At 40.1% G+C, this 24,920-nt stretch overlaps 1 protein-coding gene across 5 annotated transcripts in view; it reads left to right on the top strand.

Moving 5' to 3' along the window:
• The window catches only part of ITPR1 (inositol 1,4,5-trisphosphate receptor type 1), a 384,526-nt gene that overhangs the window by 212,298 nt on the left and 147,308 nt on the right, over positions 1-24,920 (top strand). For 4 of the 5 annotated variants that reach the window (XM_072598619.1, XM_072598616.1, XM_072598617.1 and 1 more), the window contains 5 exons: positions 1,026-1,154; positions 4,959-5,079; positions 8,368-8,552; positions 10,915-11,063; positions 12,377-12,488. In XM_072598619.1, coding sequence (XP_072454720.1) covers positions 1,026-1,154; positions 4,959-5,079; positions 8,368-8,552; positions 10,915-11,063; positions 12,377-12,488 — 696 coding nt within the window. Of the gene's footprint in view, positions 1-1,025; positions 1,155-4,958; positions 5,080-8,367; positions 8,553-10,914; positions 11,064-12,376; positions 12,489-16,705; positions 16,739-24,920 lie in introns of all 5 variants that reach the window. The other variant, XM_072598618.1, reaches the window with a different exon arrangement.

The following is a 24,920-nucleotide window of genomic DNA, read 5'->3' as shown; positions in this document are numbered from 1 at the left end:
CCTCCCTGAGTCCCCTCCATGCAGCTGACACCAGGATACTTAGACTGACATCTTCACAGGGTGGTTGTGAGAATTGGAGAGATGGTGAGCCCATCACTATCAGCTGTTCGTATTTAATTAGTTCCCTCTCAAACCCTTTATAGCCCTCACAGTGCCAAAAACCTAGCACGTACACCAATCACTACTACCTTGACTCAGTTCTGTCCTACGCTTGTGATTATAGCCTCACTTTGGCTGTCCTCAAAATAACCAAATTAAATACAAGGTAAATTTCCTTAAGGAGATGGCATGTCATGGATTTAGAAGGAGCCTTAAAGATTGGAGGCAGCGTGGTGTCAATTCAATCCAATAAACATTTATTAAGGGCCTGCTATGTGCCAGGCACTGTGCTAAGCACTGGAGATACTAAGAGGCAAAAGAATGAAAATGGTGTTGTGGAAGGAGCTCTAGATGTGGCATCAGAGGTCCTGGAGTCACATCCCAGATTTGATGCTTACTGCTGTGACCTTGGTAAAATTGTTTAGTCTCTCTGGGTCATAGCTTCGTTATCTGTAAAATTTCAGAGGGATGAGGTTTCCTTCCAGGTCTCGATGAGGAAACTGAGGCCCACAGACCTGTTTTGAGATGCCCAGTGTTGAGAGACAGGATTCAAACCTAGGACTTCTGACTCCAAAGCCACCATCTTCTCTACCGCATCATGTTGCCTATATGTGCAGAAAGATTTCTAAGTCAAGGCTTTTCTTTTGAGCTGTATTTGACAAAATGAGATTTCAGCTTAATGAGAGAATTTGGACACCCCCTTGAGGTCCACCGTGACAACAAGAACAGAAGCAAGTTATAGAATTTCTAGAACTAGAAGCAGGTTGGCCCCAGTCAGTTGTCATTTTATAGGTAAATTATTTACCTAAATGTTATTATGATCAGTCCTGAAAATCATCAGGAGAGAAGTAGTAGTGAGTCCTCAGCTTTACAATTAATTTTCAGGCTTTAATACTGTCTCTAAAGCTCTCAAATTCTTTTCTTAGGCGTGTAACAACACCAGTGACAGGAAACACGCCGACTCGATCTTGGAGAAATATGTGACTGAGATCGTCATGAGCATTGTGACGACTTTCTTTAGCTCCCCCTTCTCCGACCAAAGCACAACTTTGCAGGTAAGAAAAGTGCCCAAATAGAGTTGGCTCTTAATGTCCTCAGAGAGGAGAGGGTGACCCTAACTAAGGGCACCTGGCAGGCTAGCAGGAGGTAGGACTAGAATAGCCCCAGGGAAAAGGGTGAAGATGAAACCCTGCTGAGTTGCCAGGGTACACAGGGAACATCCAGAGCCTTGTAATCCAAATCGTGACTGGGGAACATTTCCTCCCTTTTGGTGTGGCTTGTAGCCTTTTATTCATCTTTCCCTTGGATCTGCCATTCAATCCAGTTCGGCAGGGTTTTCTTAAGTACCTACCAAGCTGTGCAGAGCAGCTTATAATCATGACTTGGAGCGACTCATTAAGAGCAGAAGTTGCAGATCTGCCTTTTTTAGAGCGGTACCTCAGTGTACATTCTTGGCCACAGTGAAATCAGCAGAGTGTGTGTGTGTGTGTGTGTGTGTGTGTGTGTGTGTGTGTGTATATGTGTGTGTGTATGTGTGTGTGTGTGTGTGTGTGTGTGTGTGTGTGAGAGAGAATGTTGGAGGTTCTGCTCTGAGAATGCACAAATAAAAATGGAAGTCTGACATCAAGGAGTTTGCATTCCACTGTGGGGATTAAAAAGGTACAGTTAGCTTTACATTATCTGGGAGTTACAGCAAGTCAAACAGTGAGCATTTATTGGATGTTTACTGCGGCTTCAGGGCTGCCTGTCCACCTTTGGTGTCTGCCTGGCCCTCAACTCTCACCTGTAGCTCCAAGAAGCTGTAGCATGTTCAGTGGCCACACCCCACCAAACCATCTCAACAGATAGGCCTCAGATGCCTTGGTAAGTTAGAGGGTGTCTACGTTCAAGCATGAGCAGACTTCCTCCCAGCAGAATGGGGAGATGAGAACAATTAGTTCCAGGCTCTATGGAGTGCTTAGAGCTTGGTCAGGTACCAAAGACGCCAAGGTCATCCACTGCATTCCAGGCATCCCCAGTCATCCTAACTTTTTTCTTGCCACTGGACTTCAGAAACTCAGGAATAAAAAATGAGACTGGTGACTTTGTTCAACTCTATCTTAAATTCAGTTCAGATGCAAGTCAAGACGTCACCCCATGATGTCACTGGACCCCTTTGAAAAGGAAGGACAAACTTATAACTTTGTGCTAGACTCTGTGCTCACAGAAAAGACAGCAATTATTGGGGAAAAGAGGATGAGTTCAAGTGTTACCTTCCTTTAATAAAGGCAGCAGCCCAGAAATCCTGAACAGGAGAAATGACTCTTAGGACCACCTTCAGTGGGATGAGTTTATACCATTTTCCCTCTGGTAGTGAGAATCAGACCCAACATGTGGCAAAAATGTTTCCTGTCACTTTTTTCTGGAAATTTTAAGCAGCTTGCTTATTTCAAAGAAATAGACATAGCTTTTGATTTAGCTCAGGAATGCTTGGGAAATGCAGCAGGTCAGCAACATGATTTACAAGTCTCTAATGAAAGTGGTAACTTGACGAAAGCAACCTCCAAGGCTAGGATTGTACATGCCGTTAAAGGCCAGACTTGTCCCACCCAATAAAGGACTATTCTCCTGAGTGGCCAACTCTAAAAATTACTTTTTAGCAGAAATGTTTCGGGTGTTTTGCTTGTGATTGAAAGGGACAGTTCACCATGGCAGTGCCAGTATCCATGTAAACTGTGGAATGTATTGTAAAACAGATCATTCTATTGGACTCTTTTAGAAAACTATCAACATACATGACTGCTTTATTACATTTGTTTGGGCATTCTTACCTCTTAGTCACCAGTCTGTCTATCTCTACTTTGTAGAAACCTTAGAATGTACTAGACAGGGGTGGGGAACCTGCAGGCTTGAGGCCACATGTGGCCCTCTAGGTCCTCCAGTACAGCCCTTTAGTCAGGCAGATGGAGCATCCTATAAAAGTAGCTCTTTTAACAGGAAAGGAATAGACCTGGGCCAAATGGAATCATGAAAAGAGGCCTGGTCTTGGGGTCAACAGGAACTGGGTTCAAATCCCAACTCTTATATTTACTAGCTAAATGAGTGAACCTTTAGCAGATCTTTCTGTCAAGGCCTTTAATGTTTAATCAGTGTTTTATCCATCACTTGTATTATGTTTTAATTATCTTTAACCTCTCAGAGACTTAGTTTTCTCATCTGAAAAATGTAACTGAAAAACTATAGTAAAGGAAAGGGAATATGCATTTATATAGCTCTGAATGTCTGCAGGCATTTTGCTTAGTGCTTTACAAATACCTCAAAAGCTGTGAAGATGAATTTTATATGCAGGTGTATAAACATAGCATTTTTGAAAATGGTGATCTCTGCAATTTGTATAGTACTTCTGGTCTGTTACTTAAGCCAGTACAGTCTTACTTTATGTATTATGTTTTGTGTATATGACTAATCTCCCCTACTGAATTTTAAATCCCAGGAGAGCAAGAGCTATCTCCTCCAGAGAGCTACCTAGAAGGCACTTGATACACATTTCTTTTTATATTAAGTATTTAGCTTCTGAGCAGTTGAAAGACGCTAAGGGAGCAGCTGGTGGCACAGTGGATAGAGCATAGGACCTTGTGTCTGGAAGACTCCAGTTCAAATCCAGCTTTAGATACTTATGAGCTGTGTGACCCTGGGCAGGTCACTTAACTTCTCTGTCTTCCTGAGTTTTCTCATCCAAGAAAAGGACGATAATCATAGTGACTACCTCTTAGTGCAGTTGTGAGGATCAGATGAGAAAAGAGCACTGAATAAATGGTGCCTCTTGTCGCTGCTGTTGATTCTCATTGGAGATTTCTTCAAATCCTTGGACTCCCGTCACTTATGTCCCTGACAATGATGAGGGCAAACAAGAAGAATTTAATTATATGATAAGTGCTTTATGAAGAGACTAACTTCTGTTTTCTTTCAACAGACATCATTTTTTTAGGTATTTTATCTTATAAAAAAATAAATAGGTATTGTTTTTTTAAGTATTTATTTTATAAATAAATAAATGGATATTATTTTAGTCGGTATTTTATTATAATTTTTATAGGGTATTTGCTCAGTTGCCTGATTCGGCTCTTTTCCCCTTCCAAATGCCTTACAGATCATTTGGTTGGTAATTTTTATTAAGCTGATTAGCTTTTTAATCGTGTGAACAGAGAACATTCAGTTGAGCGTATATCCCTCCTCCGATGAAGTGAAGCGTTCTAGTACAGATTTCAAGACCTAAAGTAGATTTGCCCTTTGAAGATGTAAGATCCCCATATCCTTAGAGGTGAATTGTTCAAGTGAAGGCTTGCACTTTTCTAGTGTAGGATGTGATTGGTCTTTTGCCAACTTGTTAGGGGAAATCAGTATCATTAGTAGACAATATTGAAACATCGGTTCATTACCTCTGCTGTCTTTGCATACTATATTATAGTATATTTCTTGGGATTGGATGGCGAGGGGTTGGGAGCTAGGGCATTTCTAGAAAATCATCTAAGACCCAGGTTTTGTTTTGTTTTTTTAACACTGCCCAGTCTCCCAACTAAACCTTGCTTCTCTTTCATTTCCCAGAGGGTGTTCTTGTGGGCAACCCTAGGCAGATAACTTCAGTTTTGTGCTTTGGATTAAGATAATTATTTGCTTTTCTTCCTTACTGTTTCAAATGATTCCTAAAAATGTTTGCTGATCTCCCTTTTTATCTGATCTCTCCCCACTTTTGCCCCGGAATACTAATTATTTGGACTGCGAATGAAGAGCTCTCTTCTTGAAAACCCAACTGGGCCTCTTTGTTTGAGGGAGTGAAACACAGCTTTCCATGATCTTTTTCCTCTTTTTTTCCCTTTTAGACTCGTCAGCCAGTCTTTGTACAGCTGCTACAGGGAGTGTTCAGGGTTTATCACTGCAACTGGCTGATGCCGAGCCAGAAAGCCTCCGTGGAGAGTTGTATAAGGGTGCTCTCTGATGTAGGTAAGAAACCTGACAGTTGACTTTGTTTCTAATGTAATCAAAGTGTGTTTTATGTAGAAAAAAGGCATGGATGGGTGACATGAATGGGTGGAAAGCCCCTATAGCCTAGTCTGTAAAGTATCAGAAGTGCAAATAGTTAATCTAGGTTGGAATCCTGCTTTAAACGTTTACTAGCTGTGTGAACATGGGCAAATAAATCATTTCATCTCACCGATCCTGAATTTCTTCATTGGTTTAAAAAAATAGTAACTATGCTGTCTACCGTGAGAAAGTACTTTGCAGACCATAACGTGGAACTGTTGTGATTGAATTACTTCTTCTCTTCTTTTCTCAACCCCCCCAGTATTGTGCTCTTTAAAACAGATCACAGAAATCTCTGTCCCTCTTCCTCCATTTGCCTGTAAAATTTATAGGAGCCTCACTTATTTTGTCCCAAGTGCTGCATATATATCAGCTTTCTGCTTGTACTCCCTGTCCAGGCTAAGAGAAATTGATAATCTACCCACAGTCAAAGTACCTCATGCAAGTCTAGTCAGGAAAGATTAGCAAGGAAGGTAGGTGGGTCCTTTTTGACAGTGCTAGGGGAGAATCCATGAAATCTTCATTTGAATCTGCTGCCTCTATGCTTTTTTTTCTTTTTACTAGATGGTTCTTTTTCCTTTGGGCCTAGATCTGTGCATCTTGATTTTCATCTCCTTTAAAAGCAAGAAATCCAACTTGGAAAGTACCTGCAGAAACATACTTACAAAGAGAGAAAAGAACCCCCTGACTTGCAGAGTCCCTCTGGGCGAGGCCTCGATAATATTGCTAATATCCTCTCATAAAAAGACATATTTGCTGAGACATAAGCAGCCTCTATAAGAAGTGTGAGACATGTTAACTGTCTTTAAGTACTTGATGACTCTCTCCAGGAACAGACATTAGACTTACTCTGTTTTAACCCAACGGTCCAGATTTAGTTGTACTGTAGAAGTGACAGAGAAGGAAATTTAAGTCTTAATGTTCAGAAAAACTTCTTAGCCATTTGGTTAATTGGAAAGGGCTGTTTTAGAACATGGTGGCTTCCACCTTGTTGGAGGTTTTCAAGCAGAGTGTGGGTGACTACTTATCAGTTATATACTGGAGACTGGATTGGATGGCTATTGAGGTCCTTTCCAGTGTTGGAATTCTGTGACTCTGTGAAACTCAGTAGTTGATGTTTAATGAATCATTTTCAAGTCGGTTTTGAATTAAGCCAGTTGTCTAATGAGTATACTCTGCAAGTACTTTAGAAGGTGAAAGCTTGCCTCCGCTTCCAAAATACGTTTTTAAACGTAGCAAAAGATGATGAAGGCTTCATGTGAGTGTGTGTGTGTATGTGTGTAATATGTATGTAATGTAAATGGAGTGTGTACTAGTCTCAGAATCAGGAAGACATCAGCTCAAGCCTCAAGTCTGACACATACTGTCTGTGTTGGCCTGGGCAGCAAAGTGGAACAAGCACATGTTGAAAGAGAACCCTCTGGGGTTGAGGGACTCCTGTTTTTTTTCCCCTCTGTCCTCCCCCCGCCTATATCCCAAATCTATTTTTTTGCATTAACTTTTTCAGAGCAATGTGAAATGGCTGCTAATCCTATTCTATCCATTGACCCATGCCATCAGAAGGCTAAATTTTTCTTGTCTGTTCTCTTTTAAAGTGAGAAATCCAGCTTTGGAAGTAACTGTACATGGACCTCTCTAACTTCCTTAGAGACTTAGAGGGTCTGTAAACATTTCGGGCACTATGTGCTTACAGAGATCTTGTTCACCTTTGGTCTTTGTAGTTTTAGTCTAACAGTTTTACACTATGGAAAGCCCAGAGTTTGTAAGGATTTCTTTTCTTTTTCTTAATCCATGTGCAGTCTCAATTATCCATGCTGATGAGAGGATGCAGAATAGCATGCCATCTAAAAATAATCTGCCCTTTCAGAGAGTAAAAGGAAATGATTATTTTTAGTTCACCAAAGGTTTACCTTCCCAGTTATGATTTGTTTGGGCCTTTGAGAATCAGGATAATGTAGTGGAAGGAACTCTGGATCTAGCATCAGAAGTCTTGGGTTCAAATCCTAGTTCTGAGGCAGGTGAGAGAGATGTAGGTTGGAATCTTGCCTCTAATTTTTTTTTAGCTTTTTGAACCTTAACCTCTCTGAGTCTTTTTCTTTAAGATGGGCATAGTAATACCTGTAGTATGTATCTCAGAGGGTTGTTTTGAGGATTAAATGAGATAACACAGGAAGTGCTTTGCAAAACTTAAAATCTCATATGAATGTCAGTTTTTATAATTATCATTCACCTATCTTTGTGAACTTGGGCAAGTCACCTCTATTCTGCCTTTTTTTTTTCAGTAAAATGAGATTAGATTAGGGGCCCTCGAAGGTTCCTTTCTGCCCCTGTAGCATCTTCTGACTGCTACACATGACTTGATAACAGAATAATGGACAAGAAAACATGATATTAAATATCTGCCATCAATAATGGAGTTTCTTTACCTTTACATACATATAAAATAGAAAAATAGATAAAGCTAGCATTTATATAGCTCTTTAAGATGTGCTAAGTGTTTTATAAATATTATCTCATTTGATCCTCACAATAACCCTGGGAGCTGGGTGCGTTATTATCTTCATTTTATAGTTGAGAAAACCGAGGCAAAGAGATGAAGTCAGTCTGAGGAAACAGATTAAGACCAGCTAGCGTCTGAGGTCAGATTTAAACTCAGGTGTTCCTAACTCACTCTAACGTCTACGCCAAGTTCTAATTAGTGCAAATGAGGAACACTGTGACGTGATCTCACTTATTTGAGATTCATTTATTCATTGATTTCTTTATTTTCACTTTTTGAAGTTACAATGATGTAAAATATGGTCATTGGTTCCAGCCCAATGAAAATTTGCAAGTTGACTTCAAATAATGCAGTCACTTCAGAGGAATTCATTATTCATAATAATCAGAACCTAGCTGCAGCAAATGTTTATATGCATATATGTGTATGTGTATAGACAGAGAGATATGTAGATATATATATAGATGTGTGTATATATCTATATCTATAAATATATTTATGTGAGAGACTATCTTCAATCTTTCTTGTGGTAGATGACAGAAAAATTATTTTTATAGATCATAGAAAATTTATAGATCATAGGTTGTAGAAAAATAGATGATAGCTACCTAGATGGATGGATAAGGATAGATGGATAGACAGATAGCAGACGGATAGACAACTCACCAAGTAATGCAACGCTCTGAACCTACCTTCTTCTTTTCCAGCTAAAAGCCGAGCAATCGCCATACCTGTGGACTTGGACAGCCAGGTCAACAACCTGTTCCTGAAGTCACACAACATTGTGCAGAAAACTGCCATGAACTGGCGGCTGTCGGCAAGAAATGCCGCTCGCCGGGACTCCGTGCTCGCCGCTTCCCGTGATTACAGGAACATCATCGAAAGATTGCAGGTGATGGTCTTGTCCCAAATTTGCACTCTGGGTTTGACCAAGCATGTGGGATCAATCCAAACTAAAATAAAGGAATTTCAAACTTGTGGGCTTTGGAGATAAAGTAGCATATTGAGAGAAGAGTAGGAAATCATTTATTTAGGAAAAGACAACCTTGACTTGAGGAAGTCATGTGAAGGTACTGATTGCTTTAAAGGTTCTTAACTGCAAATTAGAGTAATCCATAGATAGATTTCAGGGGACTCCACGAACCTGGATGGGGAAAATATAACATCTTTATTTTGACTAACCTCTAACTGAAAATCAGCATTTCCCTCCATTATGAAAGTAGGCCATAAACATGATCCGAGAAGGGGTTCATAAGCTTTATCAGGCTTCTAGAGGAGTCCAGATGAAGAATCCTTGTTTCAGAGGATTAGTTAGCCTTGTGGAGAGTATGAACCACTTCTTGTCAGGAAGCGTAGTGCTAGTAACCAGGGTATGGGGCTCTTGCTTTTGTCACCCTGAGAAGGCTGTCTTATTTTCCCAGCAGTACCCACATGTGCATCATGAGTGAGTCTGGCATTGAGAGGAGACAGATGCTCCTAGTGATTTGCTAACTCCTGGGTTGTTAACTAGGCTCTTTCAGAAGATCTGTTAACTCCTTCCCAACCTGAGGCTCTCATATAAGAAACTTACCTTTTGGGACTCCAGATGGCATCTTTAGGGTGGCCAAGCTCTTCACTACTTGGGTTGCTTTGAACAAGTCACGTCCCCTTTCCATTCTCAATTTCATCATGGATTAAATGGCAGTTGGTCAGACTAGCTTTCAGCTCCTAAACTATGATTGGGTACATTACTCAGTAGATTATCATAGCAACTTCTTGAGGAATCTCCATTGACAATGAGATAGAAGTCCTCCATGGATCTGGTTGGGTTAGGAAGTACTATTTAATATTATGTATGTTGAGAAGTAGATTTCAAATTGTTTTATAAGGTATTTGCTCTCCATTATTATGTTTTGGAGGATGTGCTGTTGGGGTCAACATCATCTGGGTTCCTTCAAGGATTCTCCTAGATCCGCAGAGGTCTGGAGGAATTCTGGATGGAAGTCACTGGGTTCTGTTGAGCATCATTAGACAGTGTCTGTGTAGTCACTGAACTGACTTTCTGTTACAATTGAGTGACCACATAGGTTGTTTGGCTTGTCCAAATGAAATAATAATATTATTCCTTAAAGTTTGTAAAGCCCTTTACATGCAGTACCTGATTAGGCTTCACAACAGCCTCATGAGGGTAGGTATGGCAAAGACTGTTCTACTCATTTTTCCATTGAATAAAACAGGCTCAGAGAGATTACATCACACCTTTTGCTATTGCTGTTCAGTCTTGTCTGACTCTTTGTGATCCCAGTTTGGGGTTTTCTTGGCAGAGATACTGGAGTGGTTTGCCATTTCCTTCTCCAGCTCATAAGGAAACTGAGGCAAACAGGGTTAAGTGACTTGCCCAGGGTCACACAGCTCCTAAGGGTCTGAGGCCAGATTTGAACTCAGGATGATTAGTCTTCCTGACTCCAGGCCCAGTGGTCTGTGTACTATGGTGCCACCTAAGCTCAGGTCAAAGGTAGGATTTGACTTCAGGTCTTCCTGAGTTCCAAGTACTACAGTCTAAACACCATGCCTCGTAGCCTCTGGAAAAACTTCATAGCTAAGTAAACAGATTTGATATGACTTTGGATTAAATACATAGAAAACTCTATGTGTGTGTTTTCCTCAGGAAGGGATGCCTAAGGGTTTTCCTCTCTTACAAAGACTAAGCCTAGAGTCTGTTTTCTGTTCAGTACAGTGTGTACTCGTCTTAGCCATCCTGGCTTTAGGTTGGTCCTAAGTCGCCATCCTGTAAGAGACACGCCCACTGGTGGAGCGCATCCCTTCATCTGTTCTCTGCTATTTGCCTTTCACATATTCTTTGCAGTGTTTGACTTAGCTGCCCTTTCACATTTTTCTCTGTTTTCCTTTCCTACAGCAGTGTGTTTTGTATTTGAAGACCATCATGCTATCAGGGTACATCTATTTAGCATGTTGATACAGCATGTTCATTCGTTTGTGTTTTCATGTAACTGTAACATGGAATGCTTTGTTGGCCTAAAAGACTCCGTGTCCTTGAAAGGATGGGTGGTGGGAAGTTTGCACTCCAAGACTAGCGCTTCCCATGAGAATGGAGGGTGGGGAAGAAACGGTCACTTTAGAAGTGTGATCCATGAGTGAGTTGATGGTGCAGAGTCATAGTATGCCACACTGCTTATGGATGGACCCACCTTCTGAGGATGCCAAAGCTTAGCCACCACCTTCTACCATTAACACGACTTGCCGGTACCTTTCAGGATATAGTGTCCGCATTAGAAGACCGTTTGCGGCCCCTTGTCCAGGCAGAATTATCTGTGCTCGTGGACGTGCTCCATCGACCAGAACTGCTTTTCCCAGAGAACACAGACGCCCGAAGAAAATGTGAAAGTGGAGGCTTTATCTGCAAGTAAGTTGCTTGTGTTTCAGGGACAGTGTGAGTGCTAGTCTCCTGTGAGACCCGTCAAGAATGCCACGGGGGCCTGGTGTGGAGAGAGTCTAATTCAAGAGCCCTAGAAACATACCATGGAAAGAAGGTGACAGCTTTTAACTGTGGTCACCTTAAAACAAGATTGGGAGAACTGAATGGGGAGTTAAGGAAAGCCCTATTGGTTGAAATCATGTGGGGCAATTTGCTCCTAATTTTAGTGGCAAACTTTTGCTTGCTCATTGTACCTCCCTGTTCTCATGTTATTTTTTAGTATCTATTTGTCACAGACGTAAGCTGTAGGAGAATCCTAGGAATGTGAACACTAATATCGAGATCTTTGTGCTCACTAAATGCTTCTCCTCCAACTCATTTCCACCTCCTTAAAAGGAAGATAAGATTTTGGATGAGGGACAAGTGTACGTTCTCCACAGTCAGTCAAGCAACAAACATTTATCATCTGCCATATGTGTACCAGGCATTGGGCTAGACTCTGGGAACTTTTTTTTGTACTGGAACCATGATTTCAGTGGATTTCAGTGGTATAGGGAGTTATTGGTGAAAAACTTTCTTCATCATTTCCAGATTGGCCACTGCAAGTCATAGTCTTAGAGGAGAGTTGCCTGGGGTACTCAGGACTTAAGTGACTTGTCCAAGGTCCAAGGTCACAAACCACACCTGAATGACCATATTTTCTTAACTCTAAGGCAAGATCCACCATTCCACATCGCCTCCCGGATCTTGGGCTCTGGAAATACAAAGACAGAAATGGAAGAGCACCTCAATAAGTACACAGATCCTCTTCGTGTGATTCCTTACTTTACTTGTTTAATTCAAACAGCACTCCGCAGCATTTGGCTAGTCATGTCCTCTAAATCATCTTGTTTAAATGATTTTAGCAGATTGAGTTTCCTGCTTATAAAATGTATATTGTTAACTGCTTTAAGCAAAAAGACCTTCTTTACCATTGTAGAGAAAACGATCAGCACCTGGAGCAGTACTGTATACAGCAGGCACATCATAAACACTAGAGAATGTAAACATTCAGACTTGGCTTAGGATGCCCCTGGAGCCTTAGCTAGTGTTTCTCCCCATCCACCAGCAGGTGTCACTTTTGAGATGCAGATGAGCTGGTGGGCCAGCCAGTCAGCTGGCTTCTGGGACCTCCTGCTGAGTGCAGGCGATTGGTCCAGGCTGCCTGGCCCTGGGTCCAGTTTTCCTGAGATGCTGAGAAGTCATTGTACTTGAAAGACTGTGTCAGCAAATCACAGCATTACTTTTCTTGCCCTTTTCAGATTAATTAAACATACTAAACAGCTGCTCGAGGAGAATGAAGAGAAACTTTGTATCAAAGTGTTACAAACACTCAGGGAAATGATGACCAAAGACAGAGGTTATGGAGAAAAGGTACTTGCCATTTATTTTCATTCAGTAGCATTTAAGCATTAAATTAAGGGAACGTGAAAGGGGGAGGGGAGGGAGAAAGGGAATTCCACCTTATCCTAGATTGCAATTATTGACTGTTTAAAAAAAAATAAACAGAATTTTCCCCTAAAATGTATTAGGGGAAATAACTTTCCAAGTCTCTAATTTTTGGTTTGAACTAAACCACCAGCTTGCCAGTATGCTTTCCAGAATATGATTTTATCTTGTGTGAGCCTTTAATAACCTAATTACACTCAGACCCCTCTTCTCATAGGCTGTTCACGTCATATCTTGTTCTTTTCAGGGTAAATTATCAAAACGTTGCATGCCTTGCTTTTAGCTTATAGTTAAATTCCAAATGAAAAAGTGAGTGTGTGTGTGTGTATGAAGGTGGGAGAGACATGAGAAATGTATATGTGTATATATGCATGTGTGTGTATGCATGCATGTTAGTTTCCAGATAGAGAACTTCTATTTCTTATTGGTGAGTTGCTACATGTATTTCTGATTATCAAAAAGCCTCTGATTTAAAAACTGATTTTAAAGACACCTTGACCATTTAGTCTGACTGTAAGTGCAACAAGACCATCCAGAGTCCTTGATATTGACTAAATACCCTGAGTATCCTGGGAACTGTTCACCTCCTGCCCATCTCCACAGAAAACAAAACCAAGTGAGGCTTGTATTCTCCCACCCCACACCTTCCTCCCCCCCCCCCCCCCCCGAAAAAAAATTCTTGGTACAATAACAGAACAGGACTAAAACTTCACTCCTTGTCCTCCCTGGGAACTGCAGTTCTTATTCATTGTTTCAGCCCCATTTTGACAAATTAATAGGGATCATTATACTTTACCAAAATATCCTACAACTCATTTATTTAGTGGAGTCCTGATGTCATAAGACTTGAATCTGAGGTGTGCTTGTCAAAATAAATGGCATCAGATACAACTGAACTTTTACTGCACTTTTTTTAAAGTTTCAGTGCTTATTGTTATTGAAAGGGAGGCCTCAGATGAACAGAAAAGCCAAGCAACTTTCAGAAATATTCCCTAAGTTTATAGAAGGACAGGGGAATTCATTGACACTTTTACCCTTTATAACTTTGCATAGTTTAGGACTACCAGAGCCAAAAGAAGATTTTTAAATATTTCACACAAAATGACAAAAAGAATACAAATAAAGTGGCAAGATGAAAACTAGTATCATGAAAGGGAACTCATGGAAGGCCCTTTGAAATGCTTAGTCACACAGGAGCCTTTTAAGAAACATTTAACACCCTTGTGAGAAAGGATATCTAACCAGTTCGTGAGCATACATGCATACAACACAGATTTGCCTTTACTTAAGATAGGCTGACCTAAGAAAATATGGAGTTCACATTCATTAATAATTGCATGCCTTACCTAAAAATTCAAAAGTTTTTTTTTTTTAATTCAAGCTGCTCCAATGAATTTAAGATCTGATGAATTTTACAGGAAATTTCTCAGGAATGGACCTACCTTATAAAGTGAGGAATCTAGGATGTTCATATTAATACGTACATTTAATAATAAATGACCCTTATGCTCTTTAAAATTGAACCTATCAGAGGAGTCTGTTTTAGAATAAAGGGCCATTTTCTGCGTTTCAGTCAATCAACAGGCATTTATTAAATGCTTAATGTATGTCAGACATTGAGTCCTTTACATTATAGATTGTTTCTGTCAACTGGCAAATCAGTCAGATTACTAGAGAGGCAACGTGCTTTGATAGCTAGAGGACAGCCTTTGGAATCAGATGACCCAGGTTCCCATCTTCCCTCTGGTCCTCACTACCTGTGTGACCTTTGGAAAGGTTCTCCCTTTCTTTACTCTCAGGCTCCTCAACATTTGAAAGGAGAGGGTAGGCATCGGTGGCCTCTAATCCCAAATGGGGTCCAGGAGAGTCAGAACATGGCTGAGCAACCTCATTTAAAGTAAACTTCCTGATGGGAAGTTCTTTGAAGATGACCTTGAATGTTATTAATATCCCCATTTTATATATGAGCAGGAAACTGAGTCTGAGAAAAGTTAAGTGATTTGCCCAGGTTCACACAGCTGGTGGCTGAGGCAGCATTAGCACTTAATTCTTCCTGACTTCCAAGTCCATCGTTCTGCATTTTGCAAAATAGCTTATTAATACAACATTGTATTTATTAAATGACTGAATTTTTTAGAACCTGGAAAGTAGAACTCCTGGATTCCATATCTCTTTCTCTCCATCAGCATTAATACAAGGCTTTTGTGCTCATGTAGAAGATGGCAACTTACTCTCTTTTCCCACTAATTCCATTAATTAGAAAGGGTTGCCATTTGTATCCATCCAGAAATAGGTGACAAATATGCTATGTGAAAAGATCTTGCCCATTTTCATGCCTGACAGAGGAGGAGGTAGAAAAGGCACAGCTAACTGAAAAAGGAGAGGCTCTTGGCCCACATTGCTTCCATGTACTGAAGTTCAGTGCCAAAAGGGGTGATCTTATGAGATAAAAGATCATCTAGTACAATTTAGGGACAGTAGAAAAGGAATTATTGTGCCCACCTGATTTTTCTTGGCTTCCATAAGAGTAGAAATTGCATTCTCTTTGATGCTGGTGGGGTCACCATTGCTAAGACATCTTTTTTATTGAAATTAAATCATCTCAGAGAAGTAGATGAAAAGACCTCAGTGCCACGGAAGACATTCTAGGAGGTAATGGCAGCTATTACCTCTAATACCAATAACAAACAGATAATAGCATTTCTTGTCCCCTATAAAGGTAACAGAGACATTTTAGCAGTTGGAAAATTTTACTTTTCCCATCATATTCACTTTATTAAGGGAACAAGGCAGAAAGGCTGGGCTGCTTCACTTCCTGTCGTGTGACCTCCCCCTGATATGGATTATGCCTCACCATGTCCATGATTTAAAATGATGCCTGAAAGAAAAGAATCTTTTATAACCAAATGTCTCCAAGTAAGGTCAATTCAGCACACATTTCTTAATTGCCTGGTATGCGTCTGACACCGTCCTGGGTGCTGGGGATACAAAAACAAAAAATGAGAACCTTCCCTGACCTCAAGGAGCCTACATTCTGCTGGAGACAATTTCTATCTTTGTAATCAATAGGGAACGTTCAGGGCTGATAACAGCATCCTAAGAGGCAACCTAGTTGTTATAAAGTATGATCCTATTTAACATAGCCAGTATTGTAAAAGTTACATGATAGCAGGTGCCTAAATTGGTGCTAAAAAAAAATTGAAAGAAAAATCAGTGTATCTGAGTATTATGGAATTCATGTAAAGTACATTTTTTCCCTGAATAGCTTTAGCTGTTGTATACAGGAAGCTGTGGGGTTCCCATGTGCCCAAATTACAGTGATTACTAAATCTTCCATTTATTCCCCCCTTTGAATAAGACATTTGTATTTCTAGCTTCCCAGGTCTCTGTTAGGAACTTAAAAGTTTACTTCATGTGTCAAAAGTTAACATGGAAACTGTTGACATAAAATCTTTTTAGAATTTTTAATGAAGACCACTGCTGTCAGGTCTCTTCCATTTATTCTTTAAACAGAATTCACTGGTGTAAGAGCTGATGAATGGAAGGAATCTACTTCCTTTTTATTTTTTTAATCCCCTTAACTCTTTACTATCTCAACAGTATCATTAGATTTTAACTTGAACAATCTTTTCCTCTTAAACACGGTAATTGAGTTGAATTTGGAATCTCTGGGTCTTGTTAGGATTGAAACTGAGAGGTTCTCCTCCTCCAAAGTTGACGTGCATGGTCTGCCTTTCGGCTCCCGTTCTTTCCCACTGCCATCTGAAAAGATGACGTTATTAATTGGGGAATTCTCCCTGGCCCACAGTTTGTACACATTTTAGCCAACTCGAAAGCCACAGGGTGGAGTTCTTAGAACTTGGTTGGGCTATCGATGTGGTTTGACACTCGGCATGTGAACAAAGCATGACTGCATCCTGTCTGTTTTGTTCCCTGGTAGAATGTTTCTGGCAGAGCTGATGTCATCGAGTAGGGTGACAGTATTGTGAACCTGGTTGGGGCTTTCATGACAATTATAACAATTTTACAGCACTGTGTTTTAATCTATGACAATCTCTAATAGTGCCTAGAACTTGAATTGGCTTATACTTAATATTCCTAATGTTTATTTTCCTCCCCCTCTCTTTTTTTTTCTTTTTCAGCTGATTTCCATTGATGAATCGGATAATACTGAGGTCCTCTTTTCTCTTTTAAATGTCCCGTAGTGGTGTTTCCATGCCCTTTTCCAAGTTGCCCCATGACCTGTCTGTCTTGCAGTCTCTCTTGTGTTTAACATTTTATTTTGTCTGCTTTTCCCATGGGAGTGAGTCCTAGTGTATCACGTGTCTTCTTCATTGGCATTTCTCATGCCCGGCTTGTGTGCCATCTGTAGGAAAATAGTGTTTGTTTCAGTATGGAGAAAGCTTTGTGAAGTTGGGCCATTGTTTTCTTTACTGCTCAAACTCGAGGCTAAATTTCTTTGTGATACTGGCCATGCACTTGCAGAAGAAAATCTTCAATTTTGAGAACAACATTGAAATGAAATGACTTTATGTTTATGTAAAACAATAAACATAAAATTCTGTAAATGTTCTTGGACTTAGTCTGAGGTTCAGAGTGAAAGCAATAATAATAAGGATGGATAGCATTCGGCACTATGCTAAGCATTTTACAATTCTTATATCATTTGATCCTCACTTTCTTGAGAAAGAATAATTAACCAAGAGAGAGGAGTGGTATTACAACATTGTATGGAAAAGGGCACTGAAGGAACAGACATTAGCTGAGAGTTACTCCTGCTTTGTCTCTAAATAGTGGAACACAAATCTCGGTGTGAGGTTTAGAAGTAGATGGTTTATAGTTGAGGCTTTTTCCATGGAACTGAAATGGCCTCAGTTCTTAGAAAACACATTATCTACAGATTTCTAGACATAGATTCCTGAAATTCCTCCCAAATTCCTGAAGATTTGAATTAACTCACATTGTCATGGCAGAGCGATATTGGAGAAAGGTAGTTAATTTTGGACAGAATTTTGAATATGGATTGGATTCATGGACCAACACTTAAAAAAACAAAAAAAATCTTTTGAATATTTGGGGGAATATTATTTTTTAGATTAATCAGATGGTACAAATGTATGTTATTTATCCCAGAAAAAATGTCTTCTGGGTTATTTTAAAATTAGTATATATTTGCAAAGAGTGAGATTGGAAAAGCTAAAAATGGATTTTTACTGGAAATTTTTTAGTGGTCCAGAAAACTAATAGAAAGTTATAGAAAGATAGCTGTCTCTTTTAATTAGAAAATAATTAAAATATAATTTGAATTAGGATCTACTCCTCTCACCCCTGCCCCAAAATAGATTGGGATATTTTCTTCACTGGTGCTCTAATATCTACTTCCTCAGAAATCAGAAGTGATAAGAAATGACCAGGCCATTTTAAGGAGAATGACATTTAGGATTACAGAATTTTCGAGTTAGACTGAGTTTTAGGATAAAAGCCAATCTCCTCCTTTTGTATTGCATGTGAGAAAATCAAGGGCCAGAGATGGATCATGATTTACCCTAGGTCATATATCTTATTAGTAGCAGAGTCAAGGTCTCCATATTCCAAATCCATTTCTCTTTCTGCTGTACAATATTCATTAATAGCCTTAATTTCTAATTTTATGTAAATTTGATCCAGGCGTCACATCTTCTGAGCATGGAGAGACATGGAAAATTCAGAGTGGGGAGGGAAAGAGTCCTGAAGTGATTTCAGTTTATTTCCTTGAATTTGTTGGCATTTTTCTAGTTTACCTTCCCTTTTGGGGGGGGGGGGGGGGTGTTACAGTGAGGGTGGAGAATGGTCTCCAACAGCAACCAAATCCAGCACTGGTAATCTGAAATGTTGGTGACCTTTGGTTCCATCTTTGTCTAAAGAGTATAAGAACCTTGGTGAGTTTAATTTATCTCTTGAAAGTTCAGGCTCTGTTTTGAATTGCAAATGAGTCCATAAAATGAGAACTTTCACCAGTCTTAGCCTGTAATGCCCTGCTGTGGACCAGAGCAGATCAGCTGAAGTATGGGATCACTCAATATAGAACATGGTCTGCGGCTGGGACTTTATGACTCCTTCATGGAACAATTCCATGGCTGTAGCAGGTGTGTCTATAAATACACAGTAGGAAATGGAATACTGTCTGTTTATGAAAAGAGCATAATCTGGCAAGGCTTTGAATTCTTTGTAAATTCCCAGAGGAAGCAGTGGTGGTTCCCTTTTCATTGTTACCACTAGCAACTGTCAGAGCCTGGTAAGGCATAGAAAACAAGGTCCCTTCTTTAGGCCTTTGCAATGTCTGTTGGCTATGCATCAACGTGTCTGGTTGGCATTGACCATCTTTGTCTGTTTTGAAGATGATCATAGTATCTGTGGGTTTCTTCCTCCTCCTTTAGAGAGGAAGAAGAGGGCCAGGCATACAGTGCTGGGTTCACCTGACCGAGCTGAGGTTTGTGTTGAGTTCATCCTGTCATGGGATGGAATCAATGACCCAACCTTGAATTGTAAAGAAATGTGCCAAACTCAGATTAAATAATAAAAGGGAAAAAATCAACAAGGATAACAACTCTTCGACAACAGTGAGTGTATTCTTCTTGCTGGTGACCAAAATAATTGCCATTAGAAATTGTCTGAGTAAGCACTACCATCCCCTTGTCTCAAGCTGGGATAGCTAGAAGAGATAGAGAGGCCCTGAATGACTTGGAAAATCATATTCCATTCCAAGCAATTTTGAGTGCTTTTGCAATAACAAGGTGAACTGAGGACAGGGTAATAGATTTTCTACAACAAAAGTGCATGTTGGAGGGCCTTTTCAACTGTGTACCAGAATAAAGCTTCTTTTAAACCCAACCAAAATAGGTTTCTCAAATAAAAGAAGGGATGGGTGTATCTCCCCTATTCTTACTGTCACCTTCAAAAGAAAAGAAGAGAAAGAGAAAACCACTGAACATGACTTTTCTGTGGAGCCTGTTGTGTCAGTAGAGAGATGGGTAACTCATTTGAAGTGTTCTTCCAAGCTTCAGCTGAAAAGTTCATGCAGTTTTCTCTTCAGAAGGAAAATTCCTTGGCCTTTATGGCCTCAGCTGGAGCCATCACATTTTGGACTAGAGTTAACCTCCTGTGACCCAGTGAAATACTGGAAAATGGGACAGAACTATGGCCCCTAGAGTCTGGCCAAAAGCATCATTAGGAAACTTGGGAAATAATAAATTTTTTTTCAGTGTTTCCCTTTTTTGTTGTACCATGTTTTTGTCACTAAGGACATTTAACTCAAAAAATATTTCTTGGGGAGAAGATGGGGGGGGTTGTTTTATTTTTTAAAGTGAACTTATTTCAGTATTCTTTACCTGAAAAAAATCATTTTCTGGCATTGGAGCCCATTCCAGAGCAATAAATAGAAATCTTTAGCAAATAAGCGTGAAAGTACTTTGTCATCTGTAAAGCAGTAAGTTATGGTCATATTGATAGTATGAACTGATAGGTGACTTCAGGTGAGCGCAAGGGGAAATAAAAGCTCCTTTAACTCAAGCCTGGTTTCCATGTATTGTTCCTTTGCTTGGAAACCAAGCAAAAGGGTGTGTAGGAAGTAGATGAGTGATGTATTCCAAGTATATATATATATATGTTATCACACTATGCATCCATTCATCTGTCTTGGAAATAATGTAGTTCCGTTCAACAATAAGGACTATGCTTAGTGCCAGAAATGAAAAGATAAAGATGATGAATTAGAACCCACCCTCAAGGAGCTTATGTTCTAATGCAGGAAAACAGCATCTATACAGATAAATAAATGCAAAATATATAGAGGATCATGGTAGAGCAAACAGTGAGTGTGTATGGAGAGGGGGAAATCAGGGAAGGCCTCTTCTAGGAAATGATACTTGACCTGAGCCTGGAAGAGAGCTCAAGGTTCCAAGAGGCAGATGGGAAAAAGGAGGACTTTTCCAGAGCCACAGAATCATCGAATTTTCTCATTTGAAGGGCCATCTGACACCATCCACTCCAACCATACCTGAACAAGCATCTTTTCTATGTGATCTACTGAAAAGTAGCCAATCCAGCTTTGGAGGTAGCCCATCCCACTTTGGGAGAGTTCAGATCATGGGGAAGATTTTCCTTCCATCCAGCCAAAATTTGCTTCTCTGCAATTTCCCCTCAGTGTTCCTAGTTCTTCCCCTGGGACCAATTAGTACAAGTCTTGGGATCATAGAATCAGTTCAAGCTGTGAGGGACCTTAGAGGGCATTAAGTCTCTTCTCTCTTCCATGAAATGCCCCTTTCTGTACTTGCAGAGAGCAATCATACCCCCATAAAACTTCTCATCTGTCAGCTTGATATTTCCAGTTCCTTCATCTTATCTTCAGATGGTATGAATTGAAGGAGGAATTGCCCGCTCCTAGCAGCCTTCCTATGGATCCTTTTTTCCAATTTATCAGTGTCCACCCTAAAACGTGATGAATCATCATTTGTTCTCAGTTAGCGTGGTATCATCTCTCTGGCTCCCTAGCCCTGAACTAGCAGCTAAATTAGCTCCTCATGTTAGAGAAGGAAAACTAAATCCATCACCATCCACAGCTGCTCTTGGCCTGTAACCGACCCTGATTCCCCCCTGCCTGTTTCTGGTGCTGAGAGATTCTGAATTCCCAGCATCCTGTCTGTGCTGCAGGGAAAGTCATGAGACTGAAGGTGAGGTTTGTAAATCCCAGAAAAAGAAATGAGAGGGAGCCATCCAGAGTTGGGAAGGAATGTTGCTCAAGGAGGGTCAGAAGGAAAGAGAAAGAAGCATTAAACGCCTTCTCCTTCAGGGGGAGTTCTCAGGACGCTCAACATAAGGCAGAGATGTCCTACTTTTTTACGTTGCAGCGGACTGTTCTCTTGGGCATTTGCCAACATTCAGGCAGGTCTTACATAAGAGCTGCCTTTTTTTCCTGGAATTTAGGCTCACTGCTGATGTGTGACCTTCAGCAATAATTGCCAATAAATGGAGTAGAGCTGTTTACTGTTAGATACCGACAGCCACAGAGAAGATGGCACTAAGAGGGCATGGGAATAGTTGCCTGGTGGAGATTGTTGATTGGTTGGTTGGTTGCTTTAGAAGGCTGAGAGTGTTCCACAGTGACTGAATGCATATAATTTAGTGAAGTTAAGGTTTTGTTGATTCTGCACTTCATAACTGAATTCCAGTGAAACTATTGCTGATCTATAAAACAGAAGACAATCCGGCAAAGCAGTGCTCTTTATTCTATTGAAGGCATCGCTAATTTTCTCCAGAGTTGTTTCTGAGTAGTTTGAGGCTCTCCCCTTTCTCTTTTTTTCCTGTCATTAATGCTTATGTGTCTTACCTTCTGCCCTAACCAGAACGTAGTTAGCAAACAATTCTGTTAGTAGACAGGGAGATCTCAGTCTGTTTTCAGTGAAATGCCATACTACATCAATTTTAGTCCATTTTTTTTTAAAGAAAAAGAATAAGCTTTCTGTTCCATTTATGTGGGCTTTCCATGGCTGATGAATAGCAAGACACAGGAAAAGGTATCTGCAAAACCATTCAGTATCTCCCCCCACCCACCACCACCCCTCCAGCCTTCTATTTGAAGTTATGAGTGGGTGAAAGAGGAACTGAAAAATGGATTCAAAGGGATTGGCACAGTGAACTCCTTTAGTGACACGTTCATGATGAGCAGCTAGAAAAATGGCATTGCCCTAACTCAATGGAATTTAGGGCTCTTTGGGGATTGTGGTTGTCTGTCAGGAAAATCCTAGGGAGGTGAAGACAGAGGTTGATTGGCAACAAGAGGAGAAAATTCAAGCTTCTCATTGCTGCTATGCTAGGACTGGAAGCAGAAATTCTACAAAATCTGTGGCCTCCTATTTAGTTTTTCTTAAAGAAGGACTACCAACTTGCCCACTTGGTGGTCAGAATAACTATCTTGACAGTGTTTTTTCTGCATTCTACTTGTATGCCTATGGGAATGCATGGAGATAGTAATGCATCAGGATGTGTTAGCACTGTAGTTCTTCATGATAGCTAATACTGGTTAACATTTATGTAGCACTTTACATATATTATCTCATATAATCCTCACCACTACGCTAGGAAATAGGTGCTATTATTAGCCCCATTTTACAGATGAGGAAATGGAGGCAGACAGAGCTTAAGCGATTTGCCCAGTCTCACACAGGATTTTAACGCAGGTCCTTCTGACTTAAGGTCCAACTTGGTCACCTAGTTGCCTCTCTAGTGGATGGAGAGATGGTCTAGAAGACAAGGAGATGGGAAGACCTGTACTCAAGTCCATGCTCCTGACACATACTGATGCTGAGATCTTGGGCAAGTCACTTAGCCACTCAACATGACAGGCAACTAAGATTCTAGATTGCAAAGAAGGTACTGATTTGAATTCATAGAGGGAGGGAGTTCCTTCATAGAACATTCACTTAAGCTGCGTAATCACAGGTCCAGCATAAATTATGCTATCACTACAGATAATACATATAGCAATTTAGATTCAGAATATTAGATTTGAAAGGGGAAAGGAATCCGTCTCTATATAATGTCTACTATGTGCCAGGCATTATCTTTAAAAATATCTCATTTGATCTTCACAATGACCCTAGGAGGTAGGTAGCATTATGATCTCCATTCTATAGTTAAGGAAACTGAGGCAAATTGCATTTAGGTGACTTATCAGATTCACACTATTAGTTGTGTCAACCACTAAGCATTTATTAAGAGCCTATTGTGTGCCAGGCATTGTGCTAAAATACAAACAGAAGCAAAATATAATTGCTGTCCTTAAGGATCATGCAGTCTAATGTCTGAGGATGGATTTGAATGGAAATCTTAATTCCTGTCCCCGAGCTCTATCTGCTGTGCCTTCTAGCCATCATTAAGGGGCCTTAATTTAATGAATTACAATTCTCCTTGCACTTCTTTTTTAAAGTTAATGGCTTATGTTTTTTTTCTTCATCTAAATGACAGATTTTATTGCTTTTGGTCAAAGATCACTGCTAGATTTCTGTTCCAAAGAGTAGGTAGAAGTTGAGTTGTCATATAGACTCTGGAGATCAAAACAGAAGAAATTAAGTGTCACATTTTAGAGTTGATTTCAATTCAACAAACATTATTAAGCACTAGAAATTTACAAGGTTGTCCTAGGTACTGAGAAAACAAAGACAAATAAAACTATCTTTAACTTCATGGAGTTCACTTTTTACTGGTGTAATAACATTAAGGAAAGAGAACGTAATAACTAGGGTATCAGCTAAGACTTCTTGGATGAGATGGTCCCTGAGTTGAACCTAAAAGGGAGCTAAAGGTCCCAAAAAAGTGGAAGTGAGGAAAGAATGCTAGGTGTAGATGATGGTAGCTTGTACAAAGGCACAAAAATGGGATTTCTGGGATAGCAAGTAGATCTGTTTGCCTCTTAGGAAGAGGTAGAAAGTATCAGGAGAGTTTGGTGGGTGTTGGAGTCTAGAAAACAGGAGTTTTTATTTTGTCCTAAGGTAATGAATGAATGAAGATCTACTCAAACTTCTATATAGCAAGGAAGTACCATGGATAAACTTGTGCTTTAGGAAAATTATTTTGGCTAGTTCTAGATCTTGAATGCTGAGATCAACAGATATTTGACTTTGAATCTATGTGACCTGTCCAGCCTATGAAATCTAAAGCCATCTGCAAATTGAAAGTCAAGTCATTACGCCCTTAACCAAGGTAGACCTATAATTAACAAATTAGTTGTCAACAGATAGTTCAGAAATTAGCTTTTCCTCTCTGAAAACCACACAAATGTGGTTTTCGTTTAATTTTGTTTTTAGAATTTGTAGTGAAGTCTAGCAGTCTCAACAAAAACAAAGGAAACCCCTCCAAATATACACATATAATGCAAATAACTTAAATTTTTAAAAGTGCATCTTTTAACAAAAAAAGGGTTTTTGGTCCTGGCAAATCTGAGCTGGGCCATTTACTGCCTTGCATGACCTTGGGCAAGTGACCCACCTTTTCTGAAAGTCTGTTACCTCATCTGTCAATTAAAAGCATTGAACCAGATGCTCTCTACAGTCTCTTTTAGCTCTAAATATTTATGGGAGTGGATGGTTGTCTCAGAGGACATCCTCATTGTACAACCACTTTTCATGAACTACATTCCATGGCAGACCAAAATGGGGGAGTATTGCTTTGGTAGACCAAGTTACAAGTGTGTATCCTGGTTTCAGGGGAAAAAAAGGCCATTCCAAGTTAGCTTAGTTGTTGATGCACTATGCTAATGAGGCCAAGGTCATGAGTCTAGTTCTAATGTGGGTCATCTGCCTTGGCATTGTGCCCCAGTTGTAG

This window comes from Notamacropus eugenii, chromosome 3 (genome assembly GCF_028372415.1).
Source record: "Notamacropus eugenii isolate mMacEug1 chromosome 3, mMacEug1.pri_v2, whole genome shotgun sequence".
NCBI classification, from domain to species: Eukaryota; Metazoa; Chordata; class Mammalia; order Diprotodontia; family Macropodidae; genus Notamacropus; species Notamacropus eugenii.
Note: the sequence above shows the minus strand (reverse complement) of the source record. Positions and strands in the feature narration are given on the sequence as shown.